General features: G+C 38.9%; 1 protein-coding gene across 2 annotated transcripts in view; it reads left to right on the forward strand.

Annotated features, from left to right (window-relative positions):
- Positions 1-13,533, forward strand: part of LOC138052304 (microtubule-actin cross-linking factor 1-like) — a 95,126-nt gene that overhangs the window by 26,030 nt on the left and 55,563 nt on the right. For both annotated transcript variants that reach the window (XM_068898708.1, XM_068898707.1), the window contains exons 14-22: positions 1,412-1,535; positions 1,903-1,991; positions 3,991-4,156; positions 5,001-5,182; positions 6,397-6,565; positions 8,922-9,103; positions 9,486-9,648; positions 10,821-11,002; positions 12,117-12,306. In XM_068898708.1, coding sequence (XP_068754809.1) covers positions 1,412-1,535; positions 1,903-1,991; positions 3,991-4,156; positions 5,001-5,182; positions 6,397-6,565; positions 8,922-9,103; positions 9,486-9,648; positions 10,821-11,002; positions 12,117-12,306 — 1,447 coding nt within the window. The remainder of the gene's footprint in view (positions 1-1,411; positions 1,536-1,902; positions 1,992-3,990; positions 4,157-5,000; positions 5,183-6,396; positions 6,566-8,921; positions 9,104-9,485; positions 9,649-10,820; positions 11,003-12,116; positions 12,307-13,533) is intronic.

The following is a 13,533-nucleotide window of genomic DNA, read 5'->3' on the forward strand; positions in this document are numbered from 1 at the left end:
TGGAACAGTGGTCAGAAATCTCAAGCCCATTTTGCAAGATATGGGAGTCCTTGTCAGCTTGTTAGTGACAATGGCCCCCAATCAGTGGCTGCAAAATTCCAAAAGCTGACAAAGGAATGGGATATTGAACACCAGGTCACTTCGCCTTACAACAGTAAGGCAAAGGGTGAAGTTGAGGCGGCTTTTAAGTTTGCTAAAAATCTGCTACGTAAGATAGCCAAGGGTGGTGGTAATGACTTCGACTTGGGACTCCTTGCTGAACTCAGCACCCCGTCACAAGGAATCCTGGATTGAGTGAAGGAGACACTGTGATGATGAAACCATTTGTTTTGGGACGAATGGAATGGAAGAAGGATGTTGTCGTTGAACGAATTGACGAAGGATGATATGAAGTTGAGACAGCAGATGGGTCCTCCTAAAGGCGCCACAGAGCCCACTAAAAGAATACCAACGAACAAACAGCCTGCAACAGCCAATGGCGAACCACCCTAAACACCAGGCCCCAGTTGTTCAAAAGGTGGATAACGCTATCTACCGGATAAATCACTATCCATTGGATGGTGCAATTGGTTTTGCTATGACCTATCCACTGGATAGTGATTTATCCGGCGGATAGCGCTATCCATCGTTTGAACAACTGGAGCCAGAACAAAACATGATCCAGACACAAACGGCCAAAAAACGGCCTGTCGAGGTAACCCTTGCTGAGCTCCTACATGTGTCAAGTCACCTCGAGGAGCCCTATGAACCCGCACCTTGCAAGGAATCTGGCACCAAGAGCCTACCAGGCGCTGAACTGTGCGAGGAGCAGACAGAACCAGATCAAGGGATCCGAACTCGGTCATGAAGACTGGTGACTAGGCCTTCGTTTCTTAGAAATGTTTTTTCGTGAACAGCCTACAAGCAACTTGAGAACATGGAACTAGTGTTTGAACTCTCCTATCATCAATAGAAGCAGTTCTACATCAAGTTAATGTTTTTCCCATTCGTTGTGTTTAACGGTCAATTTTGGTCATTGTTTGTTTAACTATTTCATACCGGGGGGTGGGGAGACATGTTGCCTGACACGTTCCATCAGTCACTGATTTTCGGTATGTAAAATGAAAGAGAGCATTAAAAGCTTGTTGTTGCTGAACTCTCTGTTTTGAATCGGGTCTTGGGAGGACATATTGATACAGGGGAAAGTGCTATAAGACCTACGCTAACCTACCTCTCATGAATACCCCACTATCAATTTTTTTTCTAAAGTCTATTGCTCTAAATACAGAGGTGAATGAAACGACAGGAAGCTTTACTTAGTGTTTCATAAAGCATCTATTACCATGCAATCCTGGAAATATTGCCTGGTTTCATGGTGTTATTTAAACAGTGGAAGAAGTATGAAATCAATGTCACAATTTTCCATTCGCAGTCTCCAGGACAGGCTTGCCCAGTCTACTCCAGTAGAAGATAATATAGAGACTAATCTGCTCGTACAAGTGGAGCAGGTCGATGTCCAGTCTGCTCCCTCAGAGATCAGCTCATTGGAGATACAAGTGAGCGATATTTAATTCGTTTTCGTTCTTCCCTTTTCGTATCCTGTCTACCTTGGTTAAAGCGCTATTTTCTTGTAGCTAAGAGAATGAGCGTCGAAGACAACGAACGAATGTCGGTAGTTGCAATGAATCCCACACGCCGCGTTACTCCTGAACTTTAAAGCATCCTTTGAGTTGGTCGATGGCAAGTTTTGATAGTGCCATATTTATGAACTCCGGGTACGAAACAACTTTGCAAGGAAGCAACTTGATAATCAGTTTAGTTTTAAAGAATACTGGCACTTGAGATTATATGCAGTTCTCGAACAATGGAGATGACATTATCTTTCCTTTGATTTTGACGTCTTATTTTTTTTAACTATTGCAGCCAAAAGTTCAAGATGTGGTTGAATCAAATGCAAATGTGCATTATTTGATTGATTTTGAGGAGGGTAATCTTGTTGATCAAACTGACAGGTAAGATTTTTTGTTTCTTTGTTTGTTTATTGTTTTTTTCACTCAAGATCATCTATTTGATTTTATTTGAAATGGAAAGAAACTGTGAATCGTGTGGAAGGTCATTTTTCACAGGTTGGTTTTGCAAAAATGTAGTGAGTAGCCTTAAAACGCTCTTCAGGGAACTTACGGTTTTGCTTTGTATCGATCTCTTGATAGATCTCGATTTCGGAAATAAATTTGCCTTTTTCTTGTAATTTACGAGAACATTTTGTTGGATAGCTTTTTCCCGCTTTGGGAGCTTTTACATTAGGGACTCAAGTTAGGTTCGATGGGGAACTATTTGACAGTGCAAGGAAGCGTTCGCGGCGTTTGTACCCTCAATTCTGTTGTCACGGCTCAGCGAATATGTCTGCTGATACACTTACTCTGAACTGCAAAGCTCTCAGTCGACATAAGTGGTGATAGAGGATATTCCATGTTTCTCTCAAGGTTTAAGATTTTAAGAATTTATATTGGGAAGTTTTCATGACGAGATGATTTAAGGGTTGCCTCTTAAGTCAACATCTGCCGGCCCACATGTGGCTGCCAGATTAGTTTAATTCGAGATAGACAGGCTCGGCCAGAGTGGTTGTTGCCGTTTTTTGTTTTCTTTTTCTTTTGTTGACTCTGCTTCCTCAATCTTCGTTCCTCCTCGCGGTTCGTTCTTCTTTCCTTAAAATCTCTCGTTTCTTGGTGGATATTTTGGCGGACGCCTACCAACTCGGTCTGAAGCGAGGGTTGTCTAGTTCTGGTGACTATTTCTTCTTGAGGAGGTCCTGAAAGCGTTTGTTTGGAGCGCTGCCCAGAGGCCAGCTCGCTGTACAGAGTGATCTTTGGCAATCTGCTGTTTTTCCAGCTAAGAGAAATGGTATGCCAAGTGTAGCTGAGATTTTAGCACCATATCCTCAATGCTAGTCATGGTCACGTTAGTCAGGACCTCGTTACCTGCGATGAAATGACTCCAGTGAATGTCAAAGATTTTTGACCGCACACATCTCTGGTGGAAGGTCTATAGAAGTTTGATTTGGTGTGGGTAGGTGACCCAGGACTCGGATCCGTCAGTGACAGTAGTTTGGTGAGCACACTTACACAGGAGAATGAGATTTTCGTGCTCTTCCTTAGGTCCTTCTTGGCCGAAACACGTTTCCTGAGCCTGCCGGCTTTGGCGAGACGATTCTCGTTCTCTTTGTCCAGTCTCGATACTCGAATCCATTTATTAGATCTGGTGACTAAGCTAATTCCACGTTATTCTTTTGTTTTGTTTTGTTTATTTATCTTTTTTCTTTTGTTTTTGTTTTTCATTAGACACGTTTATTTACTTATTTTGTTATTCAGCCTTTGTTTCCTTTCCTCCTTTTCTTTCTTTCTTCCTTCCTTCTTTCCTTCTTTCCTTCCTTCCTTTCTTTCTGTCTTTCTCTCTCTCTCTCTCTCTCTCTCTCTCTCTCTCTCTCTCTCTCTCTCTCTCTCTCTCTCTCTCTCTCTCTCTTTCTTCCTTCCTTCCTTCCTTCCTTCCTTCCTTCCTTCCTTCCTTCCTTCCTTCCTTCCTTCCTTCCTTCCTTCCTTCCTTCCTTCCTTCCTTCCTTCCTTCCTTCCTTCCTTCCTTCCTTCCTTCCTTCCTTCCTTCCTTCCTTCCTTCCTTCCTTCCTTCCTTCCTTCCTTCCTTCCTTCCTTCCTTCCTTCCTTCCTTCCTTCCTTCCTTCCTTCCTTCCTTCCTTCCTTCCTTTCTTTCTTTCTTTCTTTCTTTCTTTCTTTCTTTCTTTCTTTCTTTCTTTCTTTCTTTCTTTCTTTCTTTCTCTCTCTCTTTCTTTCTCTCTCCCTTTCTTGTTGAATATACTCTTTTAAATGGAAAGGCGACCTAAACTAAGCACCATTCAAATATTACAGTTCATTCAAAGTTAATTGCCACTGTAAGAAATAACCAAAACCAACAATTACCTAACTCTACAAAATCACTATGTCTTAAATCGTCATTTTTCAGTGTTGATGGACAGCCAGAGAAGGAGGCTAAGTTGGCCAAGTTAAAAGACAAAAAGAACGCCATAATGGTTGTCTTGAACAATTGTTCAGCGAAGCTAGAGACTTTGAAATCAATAGGCGCACCAAACTACTTACAAGAGGTCAACGAACAGCAAGACCTTGTACAGGTAAGCTGTAAATTCGTAAATAGCACCGCATTGCGGTTTAATTGTGTCTTTTAAGTCAACTCAAAAGCAATCAGCTGAAGTTTAAAAGAGAATTCTCGGTTTGGATACTTTTTAAGGACGGTGCCTGCTATTGTTATTGCGCATACGTTCTGCGCATATCCAGATACTCGGATTTCCTATCGGTAGTGCATACTAATGCAGGGATATTTTTGCGCGGTTTAAATTTATGCGGAGAAAGCAGAACTTAGCAAGTGGTCTTGGTATCCAAAAAGAAAATGGGGGTAACCATGCATTTTTCAGAGATAATTAAGCTTTAATTTGGAAAGGAACGCCATGCATTGCTTTGTATTTTAAAGCTTTTTGCTATTATTGTTGGTTAATTATCGTTGAAAAATGCATGGTTACACCCAATTTTCTTTTTGGATTTTAATAACACTTGTTGAGATCTGCCTTTCCCGCATAATCAGTAAACCGCGCAAAAATACCTTTGAATTAGTAGGCACCGTCCTTACTTAATATACGTTTTTTCGGTCTCCAAAAAAGTGGAATAAGGATGAAAGTCTTTCAGCGCGGGACTCAATTTATCTGCAACTAAAGTAACCCAACCGAAAGTTTAATATAGATCTATTTTCTTAGGAACACTCTTTAGTGTTGGGCTTCGCAAACACTTATTACGTGTTTTTAAAAATATATCAAAAAAGCTTAAAAAGGTTGTGAAAACAAGAAGGCTTCGATGACTACTGATGTTGAAACAAATAGCCGTGGATAACCTGAAAGCAGCATTGGCTGAAGAAATGACTTCTCACGTTCACTCTTTATTTTTTTCCAACTGCGTAATATGCAGAAATGTGAAGCTCAGCTCGAGGCTGGTGAGCCTCTTATGCAGGAGGCTGTATTGTATGCAAGAGAACTAACCCAGGACAGCAGTTTTGATGACGAAGAGAAGGAAGTGATCTCGCGTGACATGGCACAACTTCAGGAGCACTATGACGAACTCAGGAACTTTGTTGAGGATGAGCAAGAAGGGTTTGTAAAACTATTTATCTGCATTTATACTCGATATATTAAGTTTGAATGCTCTTAATTTCAAAATGAATACTACATTTCGAGTTCACCAAGGTTGATGGCAAACACTGAATTCAATACAATCATTTATATAAAATTTTCTTAAAGTGGTACTATGATCAAAAAATCAAATCTCTTTTTCCTTTGGATTTCAAAACTATGTTAAATAAACACCAGGTGTCCCAAGCCTTAATTTCAAAAAGACACTTGTTTATTTTAACTGGAGTTTTCCTATTTGATGGTTCGCCATTACTAACTTTAAAATCTTAAGAGAGCTGCATCGAGGGGAAAATGACGTCAAAGATTCGCTAGTTTAAGAATGCAATGCGTTTGTCCGCGACTGAATTGATATGTAGCACGGGACTTTCGGGCTTTCAGATTTTAAACTCGTGTTTTGCATACATAATAAACTGCATTTACACGCTGAAATTTTAAGCTATTGAGTGAATGACGTCACTATTCCCTAGATCCAACCCTCTGAGGTCCAGTCGCTCAGTCTTGAACGTGAATAATGGCAAACCGTGAAATCCAAAACTTACACTCGAAGTAAACAGCCTTTGGACAAAAATTAAAGCTCAAAATTTTGCCAAGCAGGTGTTAAGCAAACACACTTTCAAAATCTGACGAAAGAAAGGAAGTGATTTTGTTATCATAGTCCCTACTACCAGGTGATCTGGAGACGTAATTTGGAGGACTGGGAAAAAAAATTTTAACGCCGTATCCCACAACCGCGCGCGGCCTTAGGTGTCGTTTCCAAACTCCCCGCGGTATTTCCATCGCCAAAACTCAAAAGATCATTCCGTGTCTACCACATTTTCCGTTACTGAATGAACATTCAAGTAGATCCGACGAGATTTAACCTCGCCTCTGCCATGTTGAATTCGAAAATAAGGCCGCGCGCGGTTGTGGGATACGACGTTAAAATTTTTCTCCCCAGTCCTCCGAGTTACGTCACGAGATCACCCGGTATGGGAGGTGCTTACTAATTTAGGGATATTTTACCGCTTTTTAAAACTATGCTTCTCACGTTCTCAAGAAAATAGCAACGAGGAGAGGAAAATCAGCAAAATTTTTTTTTCATTCATTTGTTGGCTGTTTTAACTCAATTTGTCTTACGTGACTTAAAAGTGGACTACAACGCTGTGTGAATAACACTGTTGCATTTCATTATAAAGTCTTGATGAACTCAGCGAAGGGTTGGATAAACGGAAGAAAATACGCGACTGGGAGGCAAAGAGAGATGATTTGCTAGAAGAACTTGACAAGTGCGAGGATAAGGTCCAAAAAGGTCTCAAAAGTGATGCTCATACCAAGAAAACCGATGAACTAATTTCAGAAGCAATGGTAAGAATATACTGAAAAGAAGAAACAATGGTGAGAATATAAACTGTATTCCAGTCTCCTCAACAAAATGAAAACCAAGGCCAAAATTGAATACTATAATCACAAAGATTATATCAGAATAACCTAAAAAAAACATGGGAACTTATCGGTACAATCATCAAACGAAAGACTGAAGGTTTATCAAATTGCCCTTCAAGAATTGCAAGGGATAATAAAGTCTACACCAGCAAACTTGATTGATGATATTGCTAACCAATTTAATCACCAGTTCACTACTGGGCCCGGTTGTTCGAAAGCCGATTAACTTAATCCAGGATTAGTGTAAACTTTTGTTTCATGTTTTCAACTTTTTGGTGAAAATTTCTTTCGTTTACTTTTGTTTTTCAAGATTGACTTCTTCTAATCTAAAGTTTTGCCAAATATCAGCGTTGAACAGCATTTAGGAGAAGAGAAATTAACTCCTTGGTTAATTTTTAATCTGGGATTAGCGTTAATCGGCGTTTGAACAACCGGGCCCTGGTTTACAAGCTATCTTACCAACGGAACTCAATATGTTAAAGAAGGCGATGCAGAGTCTAGTCTTCTTCAAATTGTGCGTGGAGTCCTCCAAGGATCAACTCTTGGCCCACTCTTGTTTCTTCTTTACATAAATGACCTGCCAAATTCTTGAGATAAACTATCCTTTCGACTGTTCGATGATGATGCTGATAGTTTTTATTCCACGAAAGAACCAAAAGATCCTGAGACAGTTATGCACTCAGAACTTCAGAAAGTGCTGAACTATTGCAACCTCAATAAGCTGTCTGTAAATAAAAGGAAAACAAACCTTTTGCTGATAACATCTCCACAGAAACTAGCTACACATAACATTAATATTCTATACATTAAAAGTAAAACCAGAATCAATTATTTAGGTATTTACATACATGTACACCTGAATTGAAAAAGTCAAATAGCGCGTGTACATAGTAAATTAGCGAAAAATCTAGGAGTCTTCATCGCAATGACTTGAATTTGAAAATGCTAAGGCGACTGTATTATACACTTATTTCTCCCCATCGTAAGTATGGAGCAACACCTATCATACTAACTGAAGTGAGATCTGTACAAAGCAAAATTGTATTCCTAGTATCTTCTTTGCCAACAAACGAGAGTCGGCCCTCCCATTCTACCAAATTCTTGATCTTCTTAGATTTGAAAGTGATGTCAAATTTAAAATTTGTTCATTGGCACATAAATTATACAACAATCCTTCCTCTGTTCTTTCCATATTCTGCAATTTTCTACCACCTATGACAACTGTCCACTTTTATAACACAAGAAACGCAACTAAACCCAATTTTTACTGTCCAAAAGTTAGGACCAACATGGTTTAATTCACTTTTAAGTACTCTTTTTCATTTTTTTTTTTTCTGGGAAACTGTTCCATTGAGCTAAAACAATTACAAAGCCCAAACCAATTTTAAAAACTCTACAAAGCCCATTTAAACTACTGCCAATCAAATGAGATATGCTCTTTTTAGTTTAATAGTTACAATAAATGTTTCAGTCCTTATTTTGTTAATGATTGTTTCCTGTTTTTTTGCTTCTTGCTTTCTGCTTGTTTGTTCCTTTTCTTCTCACTGCTATTTCCTTATTTAATTTATTTACTAGTTTTATTTATTCATCTAATGTTTATTTCTCTTTTTCTTCTTTGATTTTAAAATGCATAGTCCATGGTTCAATATATCTCTAATTTATCTCAATCTTTAAGTACTAAATACAATATGAGCGACCGTATTGTATCGGATATACAATGTCGAGCCGAAGGCGAGACATTTTATATCCGATACAATACAGGCGCGAATATTGTATTGTGCTTTTGAAATGTCAGCATTTAAGTGTTAATGTACACTAGGTATTTTTGGTGATTCAAGACATTTTAACCGTGAAAATTGAAAGAAACATTTATGTAAATGAAGAGAAAGCTGTATCAGAAATACAGATATTGATTAACAAAACATTTCTTTTGTTTTCCCATCATGAATTATTAATGAGTTTTATAAATAATATCATGCCACTCTTAGATTCCTTGTCAATTAACCTCAGGGGCTTTATTCCAAAGTATAGTGGTGGCCAACTCGAAAGGAGTTGCTACTTTGGTCGCCACACACATTGCATATAGTATTAGCTGTGTTTTTATTTAATTTAATTAACTAATGAAGAGAATAGTGTTAAATAAGTTGAACTTGAACTTGAACTTAAGTGACGTTTGTATTAAACAGGCCTGTTAAATTCCTCCCTTCCAGCGCTGAGCCCATTTGTACTGATTATGACCAGCGTTATAAGATATTTGTCACTCATTCACTTTTCCTAGGCTTGTCGTGAGGAAATCAATTCCCTCGGACCAGAAGTAGAAACGGTTGTTAAGGATGGATGCGATCTCATACAAATCTACGATCTGATCGGTGATATGAAGGAGGACATAACTAAAGACGTTGATGAAATAGAAGAGAGATACGAGGAGCTTAAGAGCAAGTGTAATGAAGAAATTAACAGGCAAGAGATTATTTCTCTTTCTTTTGATATTTTTCCTTGTTTAATTGGCAATAGACTTCGCATCATTCGATTTGCTCTCCTTTGGTATATATAACTTTATTGCTATATGTGCACACAGGCAAACCTCAGCGACGTAAATACTCTTCAACAAAACAAACTGTACTTAATACCAGTCGTTTACTGGGAAGCCCTTGTCGTTTTAGGAAAGAATTTCTTCTGATTTGTCAAAAACTGAATTTTATTAACTTGAGAGAGTGGTCCATTGCCTCGGCTTTCTTTTCATTTAAATGAAGGGAGGATTTATATTTCCTTTGGAATGAAGACATAATTGTGGAGATACTGAAAGAGCTCATTACCAAATTGAGTCTCGAATTTGATTCAGGATCGAGGATCTCACTTCCCAACAAGAAAAGATGGCTAGATGGAACCAAATATCAGAGAAAACGTCCGGAATTGTTGAGGATGGTACAAGGAAACTCAGCGAGATCAGATCCGAAAATCCACGATCCATCCTAGACATACAAGAGCAGCTTGAAAACGTACAGGTGGGCTTTGTAATCTCTCCCAATAAGACTTTGAATAGCAACCAGGCACATCTGCGCATGAAACCAGTTTTAAACCAACAATTAGCGCATGCACTCCGGTGCTTATCAAATCATAATTCACGAGAAAAAATTCTGAGACGTAAGTAATTTAAACCATCGTTTAATTGAGCGTGAATGCATTTAGCCTAAGTACACTATTTGGGGACATCAGTGAATTGGCTAGCAATGTGCACCGGCGGCTCATTTGGTTGAGCATCGGGCTGTCATGTGAGAGGTCGTGAGTTCGACTACGGCTGGACCAACACTCAGGGTCTTAGAATGACTGAGGAGAAAGTGCTGCCTTTGTAATTACATCCGCAATGGTTAGACTTTCTAGTCTTTCCGGATAAGGACGATAAACCGTAGACCCTGTCTCACAAATATCTTCCATGTTTATAAGTCCACTGTGGGACGTTAAAGAACCCACACACTATTCCAGATGAGTATAGGGGATGAAGTTCCCGATGTTGTGGCTGTCCTCTGTGAGTGTGTTCTTTCCAGCAGGAGTTGCCAGCTTCGCGTAATGTCTCTAACAGAGCTTGTGGTGTATGAGGCCACCAAAGAAAAAACAGCCATAAGTCAAAAGGACTTTGCCGAGTGCTGGGACATGTAGATGTAGATAACTGCTTTGACATTTGAGGCATTTGCATTTCAACGACAAAAGTTTGCCTCCACACACCATCAAATGTAACAATTGATTACTGAGTTAAAAGAATAAGAGAGAAGAACAAGTTTTATGTGTCTTCTTCCCAAATGAGTGGAAGCACGGTGGCGTAGTGGTTAGTGCTCCGGTATCTCCATTCTAAGGATCGCTAGTTCGAGACCTAGATTCCAAGATTGTAGCTCTGCCATCGTGTTGTTTCCTTATGCAAGAGACTTTACTGTCTCTTTTTGCCCAGGTGTATAAATGGGTACCGGCGATGTACTACTGCAGGGGTAACCCTGCGATGGATCCCATCCTGGAAGCGGAGTACAATTCTCTCAGGTCGTTTCAACCCCGGCCGTAATGGGCCATAGTGGCTCGCATGCGAATTTACCTTTTACCTTTCCAACTGACCATCAAATTAATTAAAACGTTTTCTTGTTTTCTTGAGATAACCGACTCGCCATAGTTTTTTTTTTGCTACCCTTAGAAATGTGTTGATGATCTTTCGAATGCATTTGCTGAGATACAAGCTGGTTTCGATTATGGTAACGGCTTACTTTTGGAGAAAAGGTTCCGAGAAAAAGACAAAGATCAGATCGAGAAAGATATCGAAAACCTCGGAATCAAGTTTGAAAGTCTAGAGAAGGACATAAACAACGAGCAGGAAAGGTCAGGACTATTTTATAGTTGTGAAAGTATATTACTTTAGCCATCAATATTTCGCTATTTCCAATTTTATCACATACGGGGCAAAATTACTTGATGCTGATTGGCTGAGACGGAGGACATTTTTTCTTAATCGATAGGGCAATTTTTGGTAATCAAGAGGGCATGATTACTTGATCCTGATTGGTTAACAGTTGCTTTTCCAGAGCAAGCGAACTTATAAGAGAATCTTTCAGATTCCGACTCTGATTTAAACTGCTTTTTGTCCACATCAATTCATTGAATTGAACTTAAATCGAATGAAAGCGTGTTAAGTTGATTGTCATTTGTCGCGGCATTGAACCTGCTTCCCTCAATAAGCTTGCCCTTTATGTGATAAAGATGTAATCGAAACGTGCTCTAGTGCAATTAAGGATTAATTTCACTTTTCAAATTTCGAAAATACGAATGAAATTAATCTTTAATTGCCCTCGGACCCATGCGATTACATATACATATTATCAGCACTATTGTCGTAATTATATCACGGGGCTAATTGTATTCTTTAATCTTTACGCGACGAAACAAATGCTCAATTTGCAGCCCATTACGATCTCGTTATAGACTCCAACTTTTGGAAATCTTTTATTTCAGAACAGATTGTTTCAAACGATGTTTCTTCCCTAGCGACATTTCAAATAATCAATAAAGTAAACTGGTATTTATTTTAATGACAGCAATGCAACTTATGATCACTATTTCGTAAATTATTTTTTCATAGTTTTGCATTTGTGTAAACCCCGGTCCCTTCACATCCATATACATCTGGTTCCCCTCGTAAACACATAGTAATACAGTTTTACGTGTGGACGTCATCATCATCATTATCATCATTTGGGATGATCAGATACAGTCTTGTATTCTAAACGTAGGCTTTAAATCGATGGCGAAATTCCGGAATACTAATTTTGGTTTCCGAATTTCAAAGGTATAGGATGGTATAGGATTTCTTACAAGCAAAGTATCCTTGAAGGTGAAGCGCAATATTTTAGGACATTAACCCTTTGTAAGACTTTAGTTTGTAAGTACACGCCACCCGAATTTACGTTGTCGAGTGTGCACTCTGTCCATATTTCAGGTTGAATGAACTATTGGCGGAGGCATTCGCCGGGGAAGAACGGAAGGCGGAAAAGCTGAAGATGTGGAACGACTGGAAAGACAAATTAAACTCTAAGTACAAGAAAATACAAGGAAAGTTTAATAAGGTCAAAGGGAAAGGAATACCTAGGGAACCAAACAACGTTCACGAACAGCTTGAACTCACTGGTGTAAGTATTCTTAGCGACTTATACAAGAGATAGGATAAATCAAGTGAAGCTATGATCTTCGCAGTTATGAACGCAATTTTTACAATTGCGTAGAGAAGCCTGAAAAATTCAGGACTTCGACGGGGTTTGAACCCGTGACCTCGCGATTCCGGTGCGACGCTCTAGCCAACTGAGCTATGAAGCCACTGAATCAATGAAATTCATTTCATATACCATTTCATCGTTGATTCATTCCTCACGAGACCATTAGAACCCACAAATGACCAGCTCCCAACGTCAGTGGCTTCATAGTTCAGTTGGTTAGAGCGTCACACCGGAATCGCGAGGTCACGGGTTCAAACCCCGTTGAAGTCCTGAATTTTAAGGTTTCTCTACGAAATTGTAAAAATTGCGTTCATAACTACGAAGATCATAGCTTCACTTGATTTCATTTCCGCAGTTCATATGATTCATTTCGTATACCATTTCATCATAGATAGGATAAAATTACTGCAACCACTGCAAGCTTAGAAGAATTGAACTGCATTTTTGATTACTTACGTTCAGGTTCTTCACCGAGAAGATTCTGTCTTAATAGAAAAAGAAACTTAAGTACAGTTAGATATTAAACATTTCTTAACATGAAACCTACTCTTACTCTATTACCAGTTTGGATAAGGGAAGAAAAACTGAGTGCATAAAGAAAAACTTTAGAACAGTGAATCTGAGCCCGAGCCTTGGTGAAGCTGATTACGCCTCTATTTCACGTTTTCAACAACAGTTGATGAAGAATATCAGGCTTCTTTAGTTGCCTGATGTGATTTTAAACATAGATTAAAGGGGCTAGGTCACGCAATTTCAGGCAATTTAAGCACTGATCGAATGGTCATAGAATTAACTAAAATATCAAAATAACTGTTCAAAACTATAGAAGAACTTTAACAAAACAAAGGGAAGTCAAGAAAGGACATGGATGGACAAAACTGGATAGGATTGAAATGGATTGAATTTGGGTAAATTTGAAAAACGTCGGCCCACCTTTTTTCAAATTTATATCAGTCTATATCAAAATGTCGTTTACACAGCTGGAAAATCATTCTCAGTTGTTATGTGGCGGTGATTTTGCAAATGAAAGACTCTTGCTCTGCCAATTTGACATTTAGAGCTCATAATTAACAAAATTAAACAAAATTAGCGTGACCTAGCCCCTTTAAGAGATTCATTGACATGTCTAAACTGTGTTTCCTT

Source organism: Montipora capricornis, chromosome 6, assembly GCF_036669925.1.
Source record: "Montipora capricornis isolate CH-2021 chromosome 6, ASM3666992v2, whole genome shotgun sequence".
In the NCBI taxonomy this organism is placed as follows: Eukaryota; Metazoa; Cnidaria; class Anthozoa; order Scleractinia; family Acroporidae; genus Montipora; species Montipora capricornis.